At 35.0% G+C, this 25,693-nt stretch overlaps 1 protein-coding gene across 4 annotated transcripts in view; it reads left to right on the forward strand.

Moving 5' to 3' along the window:
* Positions 1-258: 258 nt before the first annotated feature.
* Positions 259-25,693, forward strand: part of LOC129004843 (polypyrimidine tract-binding protein 2) — a 122,388-nt gene continuing 96,953 nt past the window's right edge. For all 4 annotated transcript variants that reach the window (XM_054433499.1, XM_054433503.1, XM_054433502.1 and 1 more), the window contains exon 1: positions 259-362. In XM_054433499.1, coding sequence (XP_054289474.1) covers positions 315-362 — 48 coding nt within the window. In that variant the 5' untranslated portion in view covers positions 259-314. The remainder of the gene's footprint in view (positions 363-25,693) is intronic.

The following is a 25,693-nucleotide window of genomic DNA, read 5'->3' on the forward strand; positions in this document are numbered from 1 at the left end:
AGCCAGACGGGTGGTGCTTTTGTTTCATGCTGTTGTAGTTAGTAGTGTATGTTGTTGTTTAGTTATATTTATTGTTACAGAGGGGCTCGGACGAGTTGCTGAGCCAGACAGGCGGTGCTGTTGTTTCATGCTGTTGTAGTCGTTATATGTTGTTCAGTTATATTTATTGTTACAGAGGGGCTCGGACGAGTTGCTGAGCCAGACGGGCGGTGCTGTTGTAGTTGTTATATGTTGTTCAGTTATATTTATTGTTACAGAGGGGCTCGGACGAGTTGCTGAGCCAGACAGGCGGTGCCGTTAGCAATGGAGGCGCTATGAGCCCTCAGCCCAACCACACAGACAACAACAATGACGCCAAAAAGGTGAGTCCTCCATCATTTTTTACTAGCTGTATAAATATATATTTTGTAAGTGGAAATATTTTAAACTTTATGATTACTAAATACTAAACAAAAATATGTTAATGGTCAATTTCTACTCGGTGTAACGTGCTCTCATAGATTGTCCAAATATTATATGCTTGGGTACATCAAAGAGTCTTATTATCTTGTAGCTTTAATTATTTATTATTATGCAACTGTAAGGCAACTTTTAAAAACCCAATTATTTGTTGTTCAAAATTACTATTGTATCGAATAAATAATTCGCAATTAAAATAACCATTAATACACTAAATAAAGCAAATATTCATCAACGAAACCCCTGAATACAATGGGCGACTCAATATATTTAATTACACTGGCTACGGCGACAAGAGCGTAAAGAGGCACAGCATTGACAGGACCATTGTCACATTGTCTACAGCTGTGGTATTGTAACATATCAATCGTGCCAATGCAGGAACCCTGTAGCAATACAAGACAATGCCCATTGCCCACCTGTTGGAACCGTATTGATGTTACGATAATTAGTGTAGCCCTTTGAAGGGTTCAAACGTAAAGAATGGGGCTTTCAATCGTTTTCGGTGCGGTTTTAGTACGTGCAATGCTGAGGATTTTAACAAAGGCTATTGTTGGTTCAACATTGAATGACATGATTTGTTAATTTTCTTACTGAAGTGGTTATTTATTTATATAACCATACACTCATCTCCATTCATACTTGGCTTAAAATACCTACTTTGTAGGGTCGCCATTTCAATGAAAAGTATTAAAAGTATTTAAGTATTAAAAAGTTATATAAATTGTTTATGTATTATTTTTAGTTTCAGTCTTTTTTATTGTAGTTAAGTCCATAAAGTACAAGGTTGAGCAGAAAAAGTTGATCCATAGTAGGAACTAAATGGTAATAGGGTTAAAAAAAATTATTACCTTGTCTTGTGTCTGTGTCATTCACCTCATAAAGACCGCTAATTCTATTTAGGCGTATCTTGTAACCACATTACATTCCTTCGGACTCCTCACTCGCCCTATGATTTTGTGTATTGCACATAAATTAATTGAATTCATCAAACAGAGGTGACAAAAAATAAAAAAAACTAAACCTTAAAAAAGGAAAGACGTGCAATAAGCTAATAATTCGCAATGCATGGCAAAATTAAGCTCCATGCCTCCAACAGCCATTAAATGTTCAATTTTAAATCATTACAGTGCGGAGTTTGAATCTTCTATGGTGGTCAGTTGATGAACGCAATACGCGGGGTTTAAATATCGCTTATAATTATGTAGAAAGAAAAAAAAGTAAATTAACGTTCAGTTTTTGACCGTCCCACGATGATGTGCGTAAAAATGTCGTATTGTACAATAATCCGTGCAAATGCATTGCTATGTCAAATCTACCGGTACTATTTGTCTCTCATACTTGGTTTTTGTACGCTGATAATACAAAAAGCGCAAGGAAGTAAAATTACAACATTCTAAGTAAAAGCTTTTAAATACATTCTAGTAAGAAAACTGAAATACAAAAACATCCCGAAAAAAAACTTTCGTTTCTGCGTGTAAATGGCTAAATGTTTGCGTATGTTGACAAGCTTTACATTTTCCCCATAGAATCAACTTCTTGGATATCTAGAATGTTAAATTATTTATACATTTCCAAATCACTTAGCGGAATAGCAGGACATCAGTAGCAATGTTGCCAGCGTTGGCCGGAACTTGGCTGATTGAGGCCCCATCCTATACATAACACATGAGCCAGTCCCTTTGAATAATATTTTACCTACATTCCTCCCTTACATAAACAAACACGGAATCACATTCTGATGCATCCATACGTCTTCGGAATATCCAAAATGCGCGTTTGATGTCGGAAACGCCCCGACATGGAAAACAAACGGCTTTTTACTGGAAACCTCTCACTTTAGCGCTGCTCGCGTATAATACACGTTTGTTATGGACGATTTGTATGCTGTTGTGAGAAGTGTTGCCGATTTTTTATATATTTACTTCTCGGTTTGAAATCGTTGAAGGTTGTAGAGTACACAACCAAAGTCCAAAGTTTATATAATATTTCCAGGTATTAATGTTTCACGCAACAAACCACCCTATATAATATCTTTTGTTGTACCATAATCTAGTGTATCATCCGCACGATATGAAATTATAAATTATTATTTCAGTGAAAATGTTCGTGTATCGGTGTGAGACTGCAGGGTTCGTTCCCTGGCTTATCCATAAATATGTGAGGTAACTAGAGTTTGATTGTTTATACAAAAACCACTGGATGGAAAAAACAAAACCTCGTGACGGTGATTTGTTTAAAAAATTTTTAAACTTTTGAAGTTATTTAAGAAATGCCTATTTATTAAAAAATATTCTAAGAGCTAAAATGTGAAGGTCTGATTAATTTTGCAAAAATGTTAATTAAATCTACCCAGAATTTGTATCACGTAATTTGATAAGCTTACTACATTTTTGTACCTTATGTAAAGTAATTAACATACTTTTAAGCTGTTCCCCGTGTCCCCGTGTAATCGTATCGACCAAGTAAGCTGGCGGCTGCTACAAGGGAACGCCGTGTTGTGTAATGGTAACTCCTTCAGGCGCTTGCCGATACTCGTCACTTGCCATACAAGGATTATACATTTTTATATCGTTTCAGCGTTATAGGATAGGGTAGTGACCGGAAAAATTATGTAGTGATTTTATGTATCTTGTATTAAACCTTAAAACCAATATCAGTGCCGCAGAGGAAATACTTTTGTTGTTGTTAACTTAACTTAGTGTAACTTAGACTAAAGTTCTTAAATTAAAATCAGTACATTAAACAAATGTCTTTTAACCCATGTTATACAATTAATATGACTGATTTCAACTTTTACTGAACCCATTAATATAGAAAATTCTGATCGTATCATGACTGAAGTAACCCAACTTCAAAACTAGGTAGATTTAAGACACTTCATTGTATCTGTGCCTTACAGAAAAAATATGTTCATAATTACTATAACTTTAACTAGTTTGAAGACCTTAATTGAGTTTTATTGCGTTAAATGAAAATTATTTCGTTACAACCTCATTAATATAACTGGATGAGTCTTACTTTTACTGATTTGAAAGAAAATAAACCTCTCTGACCGATTCTAATTGAGGTAAAAACTAATTGAACGTCAGATTACACAACAACATATTAATAACAAAAGAATTTTTCTTTTTTCTCTTACATGATATATTTTTTTTATTTAAAAAACAATATTCTCGCATTTGCCTCTTCATTGTGTAAAAGAGCTAAATATTAAAATCCATATAAAGCCCTACACAAAACAAAATTGTGTCATATTTTTAACTTTCATCCCAGCTTTAGGCAATACGTTCGGCAGTAGTGTTCATCCTATCAGGGAATTATATCGAATTGACATATAAGCCAAATCAATTTGTTTTTACACCACGCGGCGAGTCCGTATTAAATGTCGACGTTTGAAGTCTTTATTAGTTGAGTAAAACCGGGGTCCCAGTAATCAAATCTGGATTTTCACTGCTTTAATAAAGCCTCGGCTTTTGGAAAATCCGTCAATTCCCCTCTCATTGTCACATCGCGAATCAAAGTCTAATGAATCCCTCCCTCGTGGACGAAGCCTCTCCCAGGTGGGGTGGTGGGGGGAGGGGGGAGGTGGACAAGTTTAAGTAATTAGCGAGATAAGATTTTTAACTTTTAATATCATAATTATTGAGGCAGCTTTTCGAGTGGTTGGTGTCAGGCTTTGAAGTCCCCTCCTCCAACTCTTTCGCCTCAGTCGGGAAAATGTCTAAAATTTACTTTAAATAATTATCCCGCAATACGCACCACAAAGTATTAGGGCATTTAACCTAGTAATATTTTTCTAAGAATCATTTTGGATATCAAGTAATCATCTTTGTTTACTATGGAAGGTTTGAGAGGGTATTGTGAAGCAAATTTCATGTTAACATGGATGTGAAATTAAGTAATCTAAGCTGATGGGAATTCATACGTTTCATCTGTGCCATTTTGATGGTTATCGAAGTGTATTGTATTTATAAGCAATCGTATACGAGAATCAGGCAAAATAGGTCAAAGGTAATATAGAATAGCAGAAGAATAATTTACATTATTGTTTTGTATGTGGCAATTATATAAATGAAGGTTTTTGTACGTATTGACCTTGTACCCATAAAAAGGAGTACATTTCGCAAGGAAAGATAATTCTTTGATGAAATATTTCAGCGACACGTCGATTTATAATCTTGCCCATTCGGGGTGGATTAATATCAAATTACAAAGTGAAAAAGACTTAAAAGAAAAGGGTTTCGCCTGAAATGGTGTTTAATATCAATTAAATAAAAATACATTTATTTTACATCCCAGGAAAATATCAGTTTGTTTCACTGTCAAGTTTTTTGCGTGAGAGGGGTCGGGTAATACAGTTAAACTGTAAACTTAAACAGTTAATCCAAATTGTAAAGAAACTCATGATCGTCCTGTTTAATTTAAGGGCGCGCAGTAAACAAAAATCACCGCGTTGACATCTTTATCGCGGCATAAACCGGGATAAAATTTATCGCGTTCTTCCACTTCCCTTTCTAGAGGATAGTTGCATCTTTTAGAATTCAGAACTTATTTTAGGTATTGATGAACAATTTTAACATTTGGTCAACTTGTATTTAATATTCCTTTACGCGATCACATCCATACATTAGATCCTTCGAACAGGGAGATCTTCTCCTCGTATGATAGTAACTGTAACTGATTACTGAAGCAATCACAAGTGTCGAGGCGATTCCTAACAAGACATGGACAATCACCAGTTTCAAGCCACTTGTACTACAAGGCTTGTAGTTGCTTGTACGGTGGGCGGTTACAAGCCATTACGAGGTATTAATTATAGATACACATCTGAGCGGAACAGTGGCATACACGCAGATGCTAAAGTGTTATGTCTTCGTGAAGGCGTGCAAACATAGGGGTTGGGTGAAATGTGTCATTAGTGTGGAAAATGTTAGTTTGAATTTAGACATGATTAAAATCCATCAAATCGGTGGGCGGACATTTTTGGCGGTCTTTTTGAGACAAGAAGTGTAAGTGGGCGTTGATAAAGGTATCATAGGTGGAGAAAATCATTTTTAATGTTAGAATTAATAGTTGGTTATTCGCGGAAATTGAGGGAAGATTATATCAATGAACGAGTGACATTGATTTACCTTGCTTGTAGAATAAAATGCATATTTTGTGGACTAAAATTGAGATAATTGATCAACAGGCTTTGATCAAGCAAGGTAATTGATCGCTTGCCTTACTTTAGATTTGTTAACAGAATGAGATAAGAGTAAAGTATGTTGACAATGTATAAAATATCAACAGGAGATCAAACAATAGCTGTGACAAATAGTATACATAATGTAAGAATAGTAGCTTGGTACAAAACTAATTTTGGCATTGCTTACGTACAAAGTGGTACGATTCCTATTGACCATTTCACCTTGTGCACAATATGAGTGTACACAGTTTTAAGAACACGTTTTATAAATTAGAGCTGTTTCTAATTTTTATATATTAAATCTCATGTGATATTAAGGGTGTTACCTTTCCGCAGGGTTTTCATCACGGAATTTGTCATGTATTCATTATATTATCAGCGAAAGTACTCGGCATACAACGCCGGTGTCTGTGGGATTTCCCAGTTGAGCTATAAGTCGCTCTCTATGATGCATAGACCCCGGGTCCGTTCCCCTCTTGTTGAGATTTTAATGTTCTTAAGTAATTTGGAATCCGAAAATTAAAACAAAATTTATTGAATCAACACATTCCGTGTGTTTGTAGAAACTAAGTTATTGCGGTTCTGACAAAGAAAATTACCGAAGGTTATGAGTTGCTATGCAAATTTGCAAAAAGCAATGTAAAGTGTGTATATTTTGAGCTAGCGTTAATAAATTAAGAGTCAATCGTAATAAAAAGTGTATTCTCTCTAAAGCTGTAGTGTCAATTAAAAAACTAAAATGAAAATAGTTTTACACATCAAAATTCAAATTGCTTGGAATTAGGCCTAAATCAAAAATGTTATTGATATCGTGGTTTCCAATCATCAGCAAACTCTAATTAGATCATGCTAAAAACTTGGTTGCAGAAATACTTCAATTGTGCATAGAATTTTGTTATTGTTTCCGTGAAGACTTTTAAACCATTCTTGCCATGGGAATAATTGTTAATGCAAATTCGCCGATGATCATAAGAGGTTCTTAATTTGGTTTTGTTTCAAATATACACCATTTGAGAGATCTTTTCTTTCATTTCATCTACTGCAAAATACTAAAACACAAATTTAGCGAAAGATGACAAGTGTATATACAAGTTGCCGCTATCATGTAAGTCCGATCCCCAAAAAGGACCCAACTTCAGTAAATTACACCGAACTCAAAAGATTTGCATTACATAATTATAATTTTTGGTTCGAATTCTCCATAGTGAAAAATAATAGTAAATTGTATTTCTCTAGTCAAAAATAATTCACAATGGCTTTAGCATTAGACGGTTTGTAGCAATAGAAACATACATTCAGTTGTTTTCGCGTGCTTCATTTTTTCAAAGTCTTCTCTTGGAAAAATATAAACTTACGTCCCAATAAAACCACGTTAAAATCTGTCTCCACCCGATGATAGATATTGGAATAAACTATTTGCAAGCCAAAATACACTAATACCTTAACATTAAAATATAAAATCGCCAATTTACGAAAATGATCTTATGGAAGTTTTACAAAAGAAATATGCCAAAATAAGTTTTGTTATAAAAATATGTTTTTATAAGCATTTATAGTTAAAGAATTTCTCGTGAGGCGGAGGAGGCGTAGGTTTGGTTGCTAGGCGACGGCGAGCGCCTCGTCGTGTACTGAGGAGCAGAGTAGCTGGCAGGTGTATATAATAACAAGCAGAGCTGCAGGCATACAAGCAGCACAGCGTGTGACGTAAACAACGACCGTGTATCAGGCCAGGGAAAATACAGCCAGGTACGGCGAACATGGCGACGAGGTCCGCCTTTGTTATAGAGGTGGATTTGTTGGAAAATCAAGGATTGTGGGGTATTATTTTTAACAGAAGAAAAATATATTTTATTTTTAGTGTACTGAGATCTTTTTCAGCAATTCTCCATCTGTGAGGGTAAGCGGTTCTTTAGTTGAAACTGAGTGTACAAAGCAGCTTGTCAACTTAGTTTAAAATAATGCGTTCGATTATCTCTACGTCTACAGAAACACTTTCTAAAAATGCTGTTTTCTTCAATTACTCCAGACTTTTATTTCCTTTGTACGACTAACGTGTATCACTTTCCCTAGTCGTATCGTAAAATACTATTTGGTTAGGGTGATTCAATTCATATATTAAACTGGTGTCCAAACTTGATTTTTGATTATAGCATTAAAATACGACTAATAACGCCAACGAATCTCTGGATGATAAAAATAATTAAGACTAGTGTACCTGTTGCTCGAATTCGAGCAATTGCGAAGCATTACAGGCGACTCACGAAGATTATGGAAATACTCACGATCTACACAACAGTTAGATATAATCAAAATCTTTTGTAAATATCTTATCTTTTCTCAAAAAGCTGATCTGGTTTTTTAGTGTTTCTACAAATTTTTCCCTCTCATAGCCGCATAACTGTCTATAATAACAATTAAAAATGAAAAAAAAAAAAACATTATTTCTTTTCTTCTACTTGGTTGTGTTCTATGACTTTTTCTATGTTTCCATTGTTTGCAAATCGTTTATTTCAATGATTGCTCAAGAAATGTAGCATATTGTTAATTCAGTTTTATGTTTAGCCTATATCGAATTGTCCAGGACTTCTCACTTTTTTCCATTGTAATAATTTCACCAACCCAAGTTTCGTCTACAGATGCAATACGCCAAAGAATATCAAGTGTTACTGTGATATTAGGATTTTCCACTGATTTGGTAATAGAGCATTAGGCCTATATTGCAAAACATGACACGATGCAGAAGAAAATCCAATTTAAAATCAGAAAAACGCATTGCAAATACTGTAGGCTACTTCATTTTGACAAATTCAATAACTCACAATTTAAATATTAACAGCTGTTTCATTAAAAAGTAGGGTAGAATTAAGCATATGGTCGTAATGTAAACAAATCTGAAGAGGCAACTTTAAAGGCTTCTGGGGCAGAGCCCAATGGGAATTTACCTCGTTCCTCTTTTGTTGGCTCATCTACAGACCAAGATCTTTCTTTAGAGACCCCTACCAAGTTTCTACGCCCAGCCATTCTCTCAAATTAGCTGTGACAAAACCCCCGTTTTCCTCCATAAGAATAACATGGGATGGAAATTTAAAGGCCACTGGGGCAGAGCCCCAAGGGAATTCACCATGTTTCTCTTTTGATGGCTCATCTACAGACCAAGACCTTTCTTTAGACACCCCTACCGAGTTTCTACACCCAGCCGTTCTCTCAAAATAGCTATGACAAAGAAAAACAGTTTAAAATTAATATATAGAATATAATCAAAATCTTTTGTAAATATCTTATCTTTTCTCAAAAAGCTGATCTGGTTTTTTAGTGTTTCTACAATTTTTTCCCTCTCATAGCCGCATAACTGTCTATAATGACAATTAAAAATGAAAAAAAAAACATTATTTCTTTTCTTCTACTTGGTTGTGTTCTATGACTTTTTCTATGCTTCCATTGTTTGCAAATCGTTTATTTCAATGATTGCTCAAGAAATGTAGCATATTGTTAATTCAGTTTTATGTTTAGCCTATATCGAATTGTCCAGGACTTCTCACTTTTTTCCATTGTAATAATTTCACCAACCCAAGTTTCGTCTACAGATGCAATACGCCAAAGAATATCAAGTGTTACTGTGATATTAGGATTTTCCACTGATTTGGTAATAGAACATTAGGCCTATATTGCAAAACATGACACGATGCAGAAGAAAATCCAATTTAAAATCAGAAAAACGCATTGCAAATACTGTAGGCTACTTCATTTTGACAAATTCAATAACTCACAATTTAAATATTAACAGCTGTTTCATTAAAAAGTAGGGTAGAATTAAGCATATGGTCGTAATGTAAACAAATCTGAAGAGGCAACTTTAAAGGCTTCTGGGGCAGAGCCCCATGGGAATTTACCTCGTTCCTCTTTTGTTGGCTCATCTACAGACCAAGATCTTTCTTTAGAGACCCCTACCAAGTTTCTACGCCCAGCCATTCTCTCAAATTAGCTGTGACAAAACCCCCGTTTTCCTCCATAAGAATGACATGGGATGGAAATTTAAAGGCCACTGGGGCAGAGCCCCAAGGGAATTCACCATGTTTCTCTTTTGATGGCTCATCTACAGACCAAGACCTTTCTTTAGACACCCCTACCGAGTTTCTACACCCAGCCGTTCTCTCAAAATAGCTATGACAAAGAAAAACAGTTTCAAATTAATATATAGATATGAACGATCACGCCTAAAATGTTTCATTAAAACCAATGGTTTGCTTTAGAACAATTTAGTACCCACTCCATTTGTCCTAGTTCCGTGCTTGTAAAACTGAAACATTACAAAAACGCCAAGTGATATAGCGGATAACATCATCAGGTAGTGCCAAGCTATTATTATAGGATGCATTAGTATGTGATTGGTAGATGTCGTGTTGTAAAACACCATTCACACATATAATCATGGGATACTTTGCTTATAACACGTGAAAGAGAGTGTATTACACGAGTTTTTGTGGAATAGTGGATGTAACGAGAATGTAGGTCAATGATTTGTGTTCGATGAAAAACTTCATATATCTGTGGTAAAAATAAAGTGCTACACTAATGATTACCAAAACAAAAAAGTTTACATCGCGTGTTTATGTTTTTATACATTACTGAGTAAAAAATAAATTACGACTAAGTTTATTGCTTTGCTTGAACTGTGTTCATAATTAGCGGTTTTCTACATTGAAAATATAGAACCTATTTTTATGATGTATGGCTGTTTCCCACCAAACCTCTTAACGTGAAATAAAAAAAATGTTTCGTCATTTCATATTTGTTGTAAAGTATATTTTCTAAAAGGAACGTGACATATAATTTCAAAGAAACTAAGAAACTGGTATCATCGGAATAATAGATTCCTGTAAATGTTAGTGAGCGTGATAGGTATTCATTTTGTTAACTCCTAATTTACTGGTCCACATAATTCTGGTTCCAAGTCGACATTGGGTGGGTTCTCTTCAGCTTTCATCTCATTACACAGTAACCCATCTGTGGAAACTATGATGCTTTAAAATAAGAATATAATCAACACTGCTTTTTACTAAAGATGATTTATTACTAAAACATCAATGTATACTAATGTTCCTCTGTGGAACGTCAAAACTCCATGAATCACTCAATCTCGACCAGTACTGAGAGTAACTCTAAATGAAAACAGTTAGCGCGGCCGAGGGAAGTGACGGGGGTGGAAGTAATTGTGGCAATCGACTCCCGCCCGGGACTGAAGTTTGTGCAGTTTCGGCGGCAAAAAGCAAACCGGCCGGCGACTCCATGGAGTATGGACCTTTGCATTATATATGTGCGTTAATGCAGGTGTAGTAAAAGCCAGCGTGCATTGTTTCAATCGCGTATTGTCTGGGTGGGGTGGAACGCCCGCTCCCGCCCCACATGCATACTTTAGCAGTCGTCTTAGCTATGGTTTATATATGGCCCATCCGGTCGGATCCGGGCTTGTTCCGGAGCTAGAAAGCCGATTTATTCTTCTGCATTTGCTGATGCTGGTTTTTAAATGCTGAGTCTACCTTCCTGTTTAATTTTGTATTGTGGATTTCACATTTGCTTTCGGATTGGGAGTTATCGGGTTGATAACTAATTGATGGGTTTTATCAGATGATTTATGTTTTCAAAATAGTGTTATTGCTATAATCTATATTGCCTCACTTTGAATGAATATTTTAGTAGGATTGTCAACCGAATTTGAATGAAATTCCATAAATTAAATATACTTTTAATGTTTAACCATTTATTATACTGTGTTGATACCTATTAAAGCTTCACTTATTGTTGTTTCCATAATTAATTATATTGGACTTTTTACAAATATCCAAAATACTGGTGTTGTTTGTAACAGGTCTACCAAAACAATTCGGATATAGGTGTTCGTTTACAAACAAAATTAAATGACACAAAAAAACTTAATTTGATTTGATTCCACGGTACTACTCTCAGTATCCCTTCAGTATAGTTTAAATTAACCATAATCATACTAACAATAGTTTTATCTTCTCTTTACTGCTAAAATCATCATAAAGTCGCTGCTCAAATCGAAGTCTCAAATCCAATACCTGTATATTTTAAACAAGATTCACTTCTGCTGGCCAAAGCATCATTAAAATTAATGTCTTCCCACTACGAACTCAACCAGTTCAATTAGTACTATTGTTGTAACTACCTAATTAAATCTTTAGCCTGCCGAGTTAATTAGAAGTAACGTTCCGCTACAGAACTTCCCTCACTATCGGCCAGATCAAGGTTCCGGGGTTTGATCCCCTCTCTGCCGTGACGCAGGTCATCGTATCCTACAGGAGAGTAACGCTCGTAAACCCAAGAAGCTAATTAGGCGTTACGTTGTTATAGATCTTAATTTGGCCTTTAAAAGTTATATTATTGTCCACTCTGGTAAATTTTGACGAGCTGTTCAAAAAATTTCATGGTTTTATTTGCGCTCTCGTATGTTTGCTAATTTGATTTTTATCTTTGTATTGATATGTTTGTTATCAAATAAAGTAATTCAAGGTCGAAGCACGTAGATCGGGGAATCACAAGCTAGGATTTATATTTCTCCAGGTAAAATTGAATACGTTTATGTATATTGTGGCTTTAATTTAAGATTTAAATTAATTTTAGAGATTAAGATGAAACCAAATTACAAAAGATTAATGTTAACTCAAATTTGTTTTCTTAGTTGGAGTGGGGTTTCGTCGGAGGATGATCTAGGTCATAAAAATAGGAAAAATTTATTAGAAGTATATTGCATTTGATCGTTACCAGTATTAAGACACAAACATTGAATCCTTCTGAGTGGTTGGAAAAAAAGTTAAAAACAAAACTAAACAAAAACAAGATATTGTCAGGCTATTAGCTTGTATGACTTAAGTAGTTTTAACTACTTAAGTCATTATCTACTATGGTACATATCTACTATGGTCATTATCATAATCTACTATGGCGCTTAAAAGCGCCATAGTAGATTTTGAAAACCAAAAATGAGGATGAATAAGTTTTAAACGTATGTCTAAGTCGCCTACATATATGAACATATCTCCCTTTACAGAGCTAATTCAAACTTGTCAAGCCAATAAATCATTAGGTAAACACAAACAGGACTCGACTTAAACAACAGTTATTTAATCTGATCTTAATTTATTAAATTAATTACTTCTAATCGAAACAAATCGTATTTTTTGGAGCATGTAGGACCTTTTACCGATGCTCGTGCCAACTCACGACGCATGTGAGATGGCAGTAATAAGTGAGAGAAGCGTGTTGCGTGCGTGCGAGCGTGTGATTTATCGAGGGGGGTTAAAAGGGGGAAGGAAGGGGGTAAGAAGCCATTAACACAAGTAGGGTAATGACAACTGTCGGTGCAGGAATCTTCTCATTTGTATGTTGAGGTAATCCGAGCGTTTGTGTGTTGTGTTGATGATTTGATTTCACCAAAACATTCCAACCTAAACGGTTTGAGGATTTACATTTATTTTGAATATCAATTGGGTATTACACTTATGAAGTATAGGATTTTTTATAGTGGTGGGTTTTAATTTTTAGTCTTTTTGTGTGCTTTCAGTTTTGTTTAAGTTTACTTTAAAATTAGTATATTATGTTGTTTCGATTAAATCGTAGGAGTACTGTATACTCCATAGCTTGTTTTCTTACTATGTTTATATAGCAGAAAAATACAATTTAAATCTAATTGGAAGCTTGTGTTGTACCAAATACATTTTGAAAATGCAACCGAGATAAAATCCCTAGTTCTTTATACACGCTATACGTACGTCGATAAACGGACAATGAAGGTTTCAGAAGGGTGGTTGCAAGATTGTGTATATATGCAGTTCAACCGTTCAAATATAATTGATGATTTGGTTATCCTATCACTCATTATAGGCCTAGATAATATTTTCCTAACCATTTGTAACTTTATTAATAACGTGCCATTGTACTTGAAAATGCAGAACTAACAACCTTGAAAAGGTACATATGTTGGAAAACAATGTTTTAACCATTTAAATTGGTAATTCCTACTATTTTAATTTGGTCTTGAAGAACACTATTACGATTTTCTTACTCTCTAAAAAATTGTTTTCTTACAATATACAATTAATTTCTTGTCAACATGATGAGGTAATATTAGTATGCAATAAATATTTTATTAATATGATTTTTTTATTTAACCTCCGGGTCTCGACAAGTCATACGACATTTAGGTAAGGACTGACGATAACAGTGAAGCGGCGAAAGGCAACGTAATTTTGAGAGGGGAATCCACAATTACAAAGGCTTAAAGCTTTAACTTGGTAGATTTTGGGGAGGAAAATGAATTTCTGATGGAACAAAACAGTTTGAGGATGATTATGTAAATGCTTCTGCCTTACTTGGGCAACTCGTCTAACGCGAGTAGTTTGGGAGAGCTTTACAGGCTATGTTACTGATACTCAGCGCCGGATTGTCTTTTATGTACCAACAGCTGTATACAGACTCCACACTGGGTTAATGTCGCTTTACAGTTTGTGTTGTAAGTTTGGGAGAGCTTTACATGCTATGTTACTGATACTCAGCGCCGGATTGTCTTTTATGTACTAACAGCTGTATACAGACTCCGCACTGGTTTAACGTCGCTTTACAGTTTGTGTTGTAAGTTTGGGAGAGCTTTACAGGCTATGTTACTGATACTCAGCGCCGGATTGTCTTTTATGTACCAACAGCTGTATACAGATTCCGCACTGGTTTAACGTCGCTTTACAGTTTGTGTTGTAAGTTTGGGAGAGCTTTAGATGCTATGTTACTGATACTCAGCGCCGGATTGTCTTTTATGTACCAACAGCTGTATACAGACTCCGCACTGGGTTAATGTCGCTTTACAGTTTGTGTTGTAGGTTTGGCGATTCCTTTAGCTCATGTTCACTAAAACACTCTACTACTGGTGTGCTGTGTTCGATAAATTATAATGAACACATCGAGTTACTAGGTCGAGTTACTTGTTAGTGAATCAATATTGTCAACATACCTTCAAAACTTAAACAATTATTAATATTTAAATTGGTATAATCAATCTAGGAAGTTTTTATAACAATAAAAAACTCAAAAACATGTATACACTTGTTCCTAACAAATTAATTTTCAACTTGACTAGTTAAAACCCTTTAAATTATTACCAATAACGACCAAATCACGGCTCCTTTTCACAAAAAATCCAACAGTTTAACACCGATAGAGGTGGAATGGACGAGAATCGGCTGTTCGTACGTGCCCCTCGAGTGATGAAACCAATGCCCAACTTTTGTAAACAGGCTCCAGGATTCCATTCATGCCCACTTTGTTTACACGTGTTATTTCGATGAAATCTTTTTCAGTTATTGTTCAGATCGGTCGGCCGTAGCCAACTTGAGTGTTTGTCTTGCCAAGTTCGCGCCATTGTTCTGCCGGTTTGTTAACATGTTGCCTATTGTACACATGTTACTGTTTGGTGTAGCTTTGTTTGCGGTAGGTGAATAGGTTGGTTGTGCAATCTTAATTGTTTGGTAAACTATCCGAATAGACGAGGGGCACAATGATTACTTGGTAAGAATAACACACCTTCAAATTTAGAAAATGTATACAGTAATTATATACATAGCTCGTATTCGTACTTGGCAGAACGGCACGAAGGTTTCCAGTGTAATGTGATGTTTGGTCGGGATTATGATGTGGTATTGTGAAACATTACCGAGTTGACATTTATAGAGTTATTCACGTGACTAGCTTTATCACCAACACTCGCGACATAGTAATGTTTAGTAATCAATTACATACTAGTAGTAATGTGGTGCATAGTAATGTGCAGTTATCATTTACACGCGAGTTCAAGTGTGGTGCATAGTAATGAAAGTTTACGGTTGTGTGTAATAAATAGTACGAGTAACCGTTCCAAAGGGAATAGCATCCTTTAAAGACCAAGCTATACAAATTGAGATTTAATACTTTTTGCAAAAGAAGGTCATCGTTTGCATTGTGATATAACAGGACAAATGTTTTACGATTTCTTGTAGCATTATAGAGATTATTTGTAGCCAAATCTCGTTGTTGGAAAGCAATACAGTAGGAAAAATATTATTTAAAAAACCTTGAATGACTACGTTCTTAGTCATTCTCGATAAATAATTTTTGGTCTGGGATAGTGAACCACCTACTGAAAAGTTATTTTAAACTGTAGGTTATTTGTAATACTCTACCACTGCAATCTCAACATGTATTAAACTCTAGTTGAGTGTAAATGTTTATAGACGTTTTCCTGAGTTTTTATGCTCACACTTCTACTGCTCTACCAAACATCATGATATTTCAAAATAACTCTTGTAACTTGAATTTATGCTTATCATAACTTGCCATTCTCTGTATAATGATTTGAGTTTACGAATTTCTTGATTTATTTTACCAAGGTATATCGAAACGCTCCTCACTAAAAGTTAATTCCCAAACCAGACTCCAGTCATCGAAACTTCTCTTGAATTTTATGAGTCAAGAGACAGTTTACAGTTAGTGAGTTTTGGATCTTCACTTTTTTGTTGTATCGAAACTCTTGAAGCACATTAAGCTGTGTGTATATACTCTGAGTTTTTTATATTTTCTGCGCGAGTTCGGGAGACTGAACACCTTCAGGAGAGCGAGTTCCAAGAATTACAAAGAAAGTAAAATTAAATGTATGCTACAGTTGCTAGCTTAGCGACAAGGTGTTTCGCTCGGAAGTTCTTATTTCTAACAGGTGACGTCTCTCCTTCGGAACAATGTTTGAACATTTTCTTTCTCTGAAACAAATTGTTGACAAAGAGTTCATATTTTAATAAAGAGCTGTACCTAAAGTTAAAACCTACAACGGCTATTTGCACAGTTAAACTATTATAGCCTACGTGGTGTAGTTAAAAGTATTAACTTTGTCACTTTATAAGGTTGATAGATTACAGCAGTATTGTTGATGGGTGCACACCTCTAAAAGAGTTGGAGTTTGTACATAGAGTCAGAGTTTAAATTTGGCAATATTTAATGTCTATCGGCTAAATAATTATTCTGTGACCTGGAAGTTATGAGCTTAACGTATGAACCCCCCCCCCCTAGCTTAGAACTATCTCTGGATTGCGGATTACCTACAATAAAATTTCACCCTACAATTTGCTAAAAATGATAAACTACTTGTACTTTTTTGTCATTGGCTTAGCAAACTATCGTAAAATCGTTTAAATTTTTCTCGAATTTGATTTTATTTCTCATTAGTAAACCACGATAATTGAAGTTAATGCTTGAATTTTAGATTTCTTTAAAGATAATAGCTTATTATCTAGAACTTATATTTTTTGTTGACAATTCAGGGGACAGTACTCGTTCAATAATTTGTTTTTAGTAATTTATTAATTTTAAGTGTTTGTTACCCTAAATGTAGTTGGTGTTTCCCTAGTTTGAATACAATGGTTAAACATGCTTTTACCGAATGCACTGGACCATAGTTATCTCGTGCTCTTGAGCACATCATGATTACACTATTTTACTCAGATACCGAGTGTCGTTGGCCAGACACACTGACTGAGTCTTCCCCTCTGAACGAATGTAAAACAAAGTGCTTCAGAAACAAATCTAATTGTCTTGGAAACACAATTCCCTTCTAACTTCTCCTTAACTAGCAGCGGACAGGACTTTGGAAACTTTTGTACTTTTTTTAATAATATGCAATAAAACTATCTTAGTTTATACCAGATACAACAATTTTGAATCGCTTTGAAGTGTTTTCTGTTGTACAGTTGTGTATCTTTCAATTTGTGCTTTCAACTTGGCGGAATAACTTTAGAAAATAAAACAACGTTTATTGAATTATTTAGGTACACAAGTTTAGTTTTTCAGCTATATGAAACAGGGGATTTTATTATTGGTAATCATTCAGCCTGTATTAGACACCATATTTTTTTATTTACCACTTCATTCTAACACAGGCTTTCTTTTACACAATATTAATTTACAACCTCTCTTGCCACACCAAACTGTGAGAAATTTATAAGAATCGTTTGAATGTAATTATGTTATAGAGTAATGTCATAGTACAGCCTTTTTTTAAGCAGCTCTTGAATGTAGGATTTTATTATAATAGTAATATACTTTGGTTAAAATTGTCGAATTTGTGTTATTTTGGGAAACATCTCGCTTAAAACAGAATAGCTACAGTCGCAACTAACTTATCATTGATTATAAAAATATAAAAATATATTCAAAAACGAAATGTTAAAGCAAACTTTGGTAGACAGAACAAGTCGATCCACCGACGTTCGGTTACGTAAGAATAGCGTTCTGAAAACTAAAATCAGCAATTCAAATACAAGTCGTGTAGAATGGCAGAATGTTCCGATGGTTTGTATGTATGTATTCATCTCTCACGTGTAGTATGCACCGAGATTTGAAGTAATATACATACAACGTCAATTTATGTTCGATAATTTGACAGTTTAAAAATCATGTAATTCGCGAAAACAAAATGCAAAACTGTTCTTAAGTTGTTTTAGTGGTTTTTAAGTTATGCTAACTATCATCTGACTAATCTAAGAGTCTATACAATACATGTGTAAACACACTGATTAACTTGATTTTTGTTTTGAGGTGTAATCGTTTCAATTCTTACCCAGCGACTACGGTATTTGGGCTTTGTGTATTTTCATTGTATATTCAAACCATCTTCTATTTCTAGGGTTATGTGTAAAAAGGCCTTTTGTAATTTAGGTATTGTCATTAACTTAATTTTCAATACTAAAACATTAATTAGACAATCCAAACGTTGTACATCTATTTGAAGAAATTAATTTTTCACGTTCGTCATAATCGAGTTGAAGGTCACATACATGATTTTATTTAACAACGCTATTCAGCTATTGACAATATAAAACAGAATCAGCTGTTTATTTTCCCAGTGATTTGGTCAGGTCAAGTAACATGTCACGTATGATTCATACATTAACGCATGCTGTACGCTGGGGGAACTACAAAGCCGATCAGCTGATCGACGACAAAAACAACAATCAGCTGTTAATTACTGGTCAGCTTGGCGGGTCGATGGTCCTTTGTTGTTGGATTTCAATAAACGATCTCTCTTTTCAAGTGCTCTCCACTTTGGACAAACAATGTGGCCGTAACAAGTGTGTTCGGTTATTTAAATTAAAAATCCCTTTCCGAATTTTGACGGTACGTTTGGTAAAAGCGTGTATTTTTAGTTATGTCGAATTTTATTTGCAATGACAGTTTGATGTTTGAAAGTGTTTTATCGATTCTTGTATTTTGAAAACGCATAATTATTGTTACCTTACTGTTGTACATACTTACAGAGAGATTTGTGAAATGATTCATGCAAAGAATATTTATCATAAGTTATGTGAATTATGTCGGAAAAAAACTTAAATCACCTATGCAAATTATACAGCATATCAGCTATAAAAAAGGCTTCCTGCCAAAAACAACGAATGGTTAATGAAATGTGTAACTCATAAAGCAAATTCTAAACGTCCGTTCTGCTCAGTAACATTTTCAAACGAGCACGAATGGAAATAAATACACGCAATAAAAGCGGAGTGTGCTAATAAAACAGAAGTGATTGTATAATAAAGATAAACTGTTCCCTCCTCCGCGATAATTCAGTGCGCCCGTAACAATTAATCAAAATCGTAGAGGTAAATTAAAACCGAGAAAAATGGTTTGCAAAAAATAGTTAATGACTATTATTATTTTTCGCGCCAATTATACGCGGTTTTCGGAGGGTAGCGTCCAGGTGAGGCAGGAGCGACGAAGATGTTTAATTCCGAAAAGGAAGCGGAACCTCGAGCTTCTAATTGGATTCCCTTGTACCGGGAATTTAAAATATGACACAAGCGAGATCCCTGGAGAACTCAGTTTCATTGCAGTCACCTTATTTGAGAAGTTGGCCGCGACTCGAGGTACACATTAATCTTCAAGCTCCTAACTGAAGCGAGAGGGAATAACTCGTCTGTTTGATTCTATTTGATTGGTTTTCGGATGAAAATCGGCTATAATAATATATTTATGCATTGCAATCTAGTAGTAATTTTATTTTAGCTATGAGATCTGTTGTCAGATTTTTTAATGAAATATCTTATGTTTCCGGATTTTAGTGTGTAATCACGTAGCTTAATACAATGATTGGATCTTAATTGCTAGATGAGCTTTGGTTCTATAAAAATAAAAACTGAGGAAACCCCGTCACTAAACAGATGTAAAAAGACACATTCTAACATCCTGAACAACTAAAACTTGTCACCGCAAGATCTAGCGCAAAAAAGGTATCAACCCTATTTAACATTTTTCTCATTTAGCTCCCAACAATCAAACACAGTAAAGCTCCAACCCCTTGGGCTGCAACCCTTTGGGGAATCAGCTAATTGGTAAATGTGAGGAGTATCGTCTGTATAGGGGCGTCGCCTGTTTGCCCCTTGGTAAACAACTGGGGTCGTCAAAGGGAGGCCAGCGGGTGACATGTGGTGTGTCTCACTCTGTGCACACGTGACGTACGTGACGCTTTGTCGATAATGCTGTACGTGACTCTGTAACAATCAATGAACGGAATTTACGTGACTTGCTAACAATAGGGTATACTTTTTTGTCCTAGGCACGAGCCTGGGATTTTCACGTTACTTCAGGCTAGACCTAGGGGTTGCGGCATTATCACTTAAAATCCATTGGTGACTTGGCGGGGATCGAACCCGGGACCTCAGGGGCTGAAGTCCAGCGCTCTAACCACTACGCCAGCTCGCTCTCCAATAGGGTATACTGTATCGATAATAAATCTAGGTGACTCATTATCATTGGGATGTGCGTATATTTTACGTGACTCACTATAGGATGTCCGTACTAATCTCGAAGTATATCGAAAATATATATATATATTTATAATAATGTCGAAAATATATATATAAGTTTTATCGAAAATATTGTACGTGACTCACTAATACTTGAATACACATTCGTAACTCGTAACTATCGGTAATACAATGTGCGTAACCAACAACATTTTTTTACAATGGGATGATCCGATTCGCTAGCATCAATCGTGTTTATTTACGTGACCTCCAACAATAGCAATTGTGACCGATTGTCGCCAATAGCGCGTACGTGACTCAGTCGCTAAACATATACGTGACCACTGTCAACAGTCGTTTGCAGTGGACTTGCCATCAATATTGTAAACGAGTACAGCCGAAACATAACTGTACATGGCGCTTTAACAATAAACTAAATTTAACGTAATATTGGCTACAGGACGTACGTAATGTTTTAGATGTAACGGTGGATAACCTTTTGTGTAATCACATATAGCTGAATACGTGTTAAGAATAGCTTAAACATGTATATTGTAACGCTCGGGATACTATTGGTTCATTTAAAATAACTCTGTGTATTTATATACCGGTAAAATAAACATAATTGTGTTAGTTCAGCATAGAGTGGAATTAATTTTTTAATTAAAACTTTACTAGGTTAGATGGTTCAGTAGTTGCCCGATCATAAATTCTCAATACAATTGATCGTATTTAATTCAAATAATAAAAAAATAATAAAAAAAAATAAAGTAGTCCTTGTATGTTAATGGAAGAATACTCGCATTTAATCGACGAAGGATTAGTTTCTATCTTATATCTGAATAGCTAAGTAGTTTATTATAATTACGTGCTATGATATTATGGGGTTAATGGCAAGATCAGCCTGTTCTTATACACTACTCATTACTCCAACATTTCATAGTTGCTTGCACGAGCACAGCTATACTGTGATTGGATCACGTATTATGTTTAAAAAGATTGTCATCTTAGTCTAATTTACATAATTCTTTTCCGTCATCAGAAATTTAAAAGAAACACTGGATTTGTGTCCACTCAACTTCTTAGGGCATTCAACGTGAACCTTCCCTGCCCCGCATTTTAAATAGTCAACTTTGATATTTACGGGTTTAGTTTTCTATTTGCATCTTTTTACTTCATGCCTTCCGTTCAATAATGGAACACGGTTAAATAATCTAATTTAAAACAATTTTGTCAATATCTGTATTCGATCCTCGTGTCACTATTATGTTATCGTATCACATAGGCCTATTCCTATTAAATCGCAGTAAAGTATTATAAAATCATATAAAATTGTTATCACACTACTGTCGTGTCAGAGAGCCTCATGTTTTCGTATACGAACAATACTACTTAATCGTAACAAGAAGTATAACATTATTTGTAATACCTTCTCGTTATCGTATCTATCGGTATCACAACTAAAAAGGTAAATAAAATGTGTATCATACCACACTAAATATTATATTTCATCGAAATGTCTTTCAAATAATCTTATCACCGGTATCATACAGTACACAAAAAATAAAATAATCGCACCCAACGATATCACATCATTTTTGGATTACCTGTACCCAACGATCACATAGATAACAATTCCAGCACTAAACATTATCGCATCGAATGCTCATCACATTATCGTTTCATTTGTCCTTGGCGTATGACAACCAACCACAGACTGTATATTTGATCTCCACTCCAAAGCCCCTTAAAGCTAATGAAACGTAGCTTTGTAGCCTACCACTGCTTATTTGCATCGCTCGAGTTTCGACTCCTTCTCCTTCCCAAGTTACCTCGTTAAAAGTTATCCTCGCGATTTCGTTTGATTATTTTATCAGAAAGTGTTTCGGATCTGTTTATTCTTTGTCGATATTGCTACATTGCTTGTATGTTTGATTGCTGTTTTGTGGTTTCTAAATTTTTAGGGGGTCTGAATACCAAACGTACCTAAACTAAATGTTTTACCATTAACGTGAAGTCGTTGCTAATTGTTGCTCTATGATGAATTATTTCCATTATTATTCCTATTTACAATGAAATAGTGTTTTAGGGTTATACATTTTGTATACAATCGATTAACATTACGAAGCACGTTTAAATAGGAACTGAAATCTATAGATTATTTTGATGTTGAAAGAATGCATTTGAGAAATTGATAAAACATAATTTGTTAACCCTAATTGTATAAACGTTTTCTTAAACTCGTTTTTGTACTCAGTTAGACGCCTCACGAAATTTACAAGACTTAGCAAGTGTTGTTAAACTTTACCTTGATTTACTGTTTCGAACATTTAAAATGTGTTATACGGTGCATCCATGTATTTAAAAAAGGTTATACAATAAAATATTCAGTATGAGACTTCTACCTCTGATTCTACATTCTGACAGAGACAAAAGTACACCCTTACATCCTCTTGACAATAAATAATTAATTGAAAAATCTTAAAAACAACTCCTATGAGAAAAACTGAACACCGAATTTCGCCAAGGGCTAGCGTATGTTTGTGCATGTGCCATGTAGCAGGATCGGCAATGTTGTGGCAACATGGACTAGCCTGGGGCTACCCTCCCCCCGTACCCTTGGTTTGGAGTACCTGGGGACTCGTACAATAACATCAGGGTTTGTCCACACTCCGCTCTGCCATAACCAATGTTATGTTAGACAACACCACAGTTTTCCCCACAATCGCCATTATTAACTGCATATCCCTCGTTAATTTGTGGTCCCTCCCCCTCGTCCCGCCAAAACGCAAACTGTCCGCGCTAACTGGGTAAATATGTTGGTTAACGTCATTGTTTTGTTGCTACTTCTGTTTACGCCGGTTTTAAAATACAGTTTTCGTTTACAATTATTGTGGAGTTTTTATTGTATTTACAGTTGCGTATTTAATGTATTGATTTTTGCTTTAATAGTGAGACTGACTTTTGATTTGACTGTTACTTTCTTTCGTGTTTTTTGTACTATTGCTTGGTAGTTTTTCAGTTTAATTTTCGTGTGATTATTTACGTAACTAACAACTTCTGGATCGTTTAGCGGAAAGGAAAGTCGAGAATATTTCTTAAATTGCTTATCCATTCAATACAATTTGCTCTTGAAGATTTTTCTTAAATAATACGTTTGATGACTGCAATCGACTCATATAGTAAGTTACTTTGACTTATACAGAATTTGAGAATACAGCACAGCTTTACTGCATGAGTTAAATTGTTACAACACATGAACTGATAATACGGGAGTTAAAAAATTGCATTGATAATCGTAACAATTCTTATAGTTTCCCAAAACACCTGTGATAATGGGGGGTATTGTTCTTGCAATATAGCGGTGGAGCTCTACAGATCTCCCTTGATTTCCCACCCCATGCTGTGACGTCATACACAAGTTGGGGGGGGGGGGAGATGGGTCAGTATGTTACTAAGGGTGCGGTACACCGCTCACCGCATCCTGTGGCCATTGATGGCCTTGTGGTCAATCCCACGGCCTTATAATACAATATTTCATCATACAAGTATTATGTATAGTTAAATTACTATATAAAAACACACAATTGAGAGCTAGTATGCTTGAAAGGTTGGTATATCTGGTGGAACGTGAAAATATAATGTTTAATAGTGTTTTTATGGCACCTAATATTGTACGTAAAATTAAATCCTTAGTGTTTGGTGCGTGAATACACTTTCCTACCCATTGTTGTCGCTACAAATTTGCAAAGCCTGTGTCGGATTGATAAAACACACCCACATTTTGTTGTGTCAACCTTTTTCATTCTACTACTTAAAAAAACTTTTTACTTTATGTACTGCTATACTTTAAACCTTTACATGTAAACAACAATCTTATTTTATGCTATTAAAAGAATCGTATCCCTTGTGTTATTTGTTTTTTGTAAGTTTTACACTTACTTTCAAGAACTTTAAAATCGCACATAAACATGTTTATTCAAGTTGAATTATTTCCCTTGTGCAATCGGTCTACTAGCGCTGCCTTTCCTGTTCTTCAAATTCCTAAGCTCATATACGTTACTCTCCTTTTACAAGTCTTACCTAACATCAACCCACAAACTACAGACTCGCTCTCAGATTACTTGACAAAGTCACTTAAGTGTATTGTTTTGTTTGCAGGCGAACCTACTCACTCTCTGATGACATACAGTAACTTATGTGTTTTGTGTTGTTTGCAGGCGAAGATACTACCTACCCACTCTCTGATGACATACATAGGCGCCTTAAAATAAGAAAATAAATAGCAAAACCTAGAAATAATTAGAACACAGATGAAACCATTGTTGTTCGATAGTGAAAAGTATTGTGAATAACATATCAAAAGTCTCCAAAAATATCTTTGGTGGAACACCACCATTTTTCCAAAATGGCGGCCAAATCCAGTAGTTTTTTGCTTTTTATTGAAATTCTGACTTTCCAGTCAATATTGGTGAAAAGTCGTCAATACATTTAATGTTCCTCCTGAAATTACCTTTAAAATGATACCAAATACATGTCCCTACAACAAAAAATAAACACCGTACAAATAATAAAATATTTCAAATAAAAATATATGTTATAAATTAATGTAATAGTCCACCAATCTTAAAAAATCAGACATTTTATGGTTTTATTTTTATTGTTGTGGTGTGCAGAGTGACATACCAAAAGTTGCAAAAATCAGTCCACGGGAAACCCCTAAATTAAGGAAAAAATGGCGGCTTTTCACAATATTGGACAAATTTTGCAACAAAACATACCACATGTTTTTTTGAACATTTTTCGAGATATTGACTTGGAACCACGACCGATATTTATTGGATAGTCCGTACTTAATTTCAATAGGGGACGCTTTTTGGGCCGCCATCTTGGATCAGCCATATTGGATCTGCCATATTGGATATAAATATTTTTTAATGTAATTATAGTGTTGTGACACATCAAGATATATAAAAACGAAAACTCTCCCCCATACATTTCTTATGGACGTTTCGTACTTTGACAATTTAAAAACACATTGAAAACTACCACAGTCTAAGGTTGTACTATCAGGTTCATGTATGGCGTGGAAATAGTTCACCAGCAGATCCAACAGATTGGGAGTGGTGTTTTTACTGATGGTACATATGACTAACAAATAACTTTACTTATAAATAACTGTAACTGTGTAACTTGGAAATTATATTTA

Source organism: Macrosteles quadrilineatus, unplaced genomic scaffold (assembly GCF_028750875.1).
Source record: "Macrosteles quadrilineatus isolate MER2022 unplaced genomic scaffold, UCM_ALF_1.0 Scaffold_12__1_contigs__length_5162894, whole genome shotgun sequence".
NCBI classification, from domain to species: Eukaryota; Metazoa; Arthropoda; class Insecta; order Hemiptera; family Cicadellidae; genus Macrosteles; species Macrosteles quadrilineatus.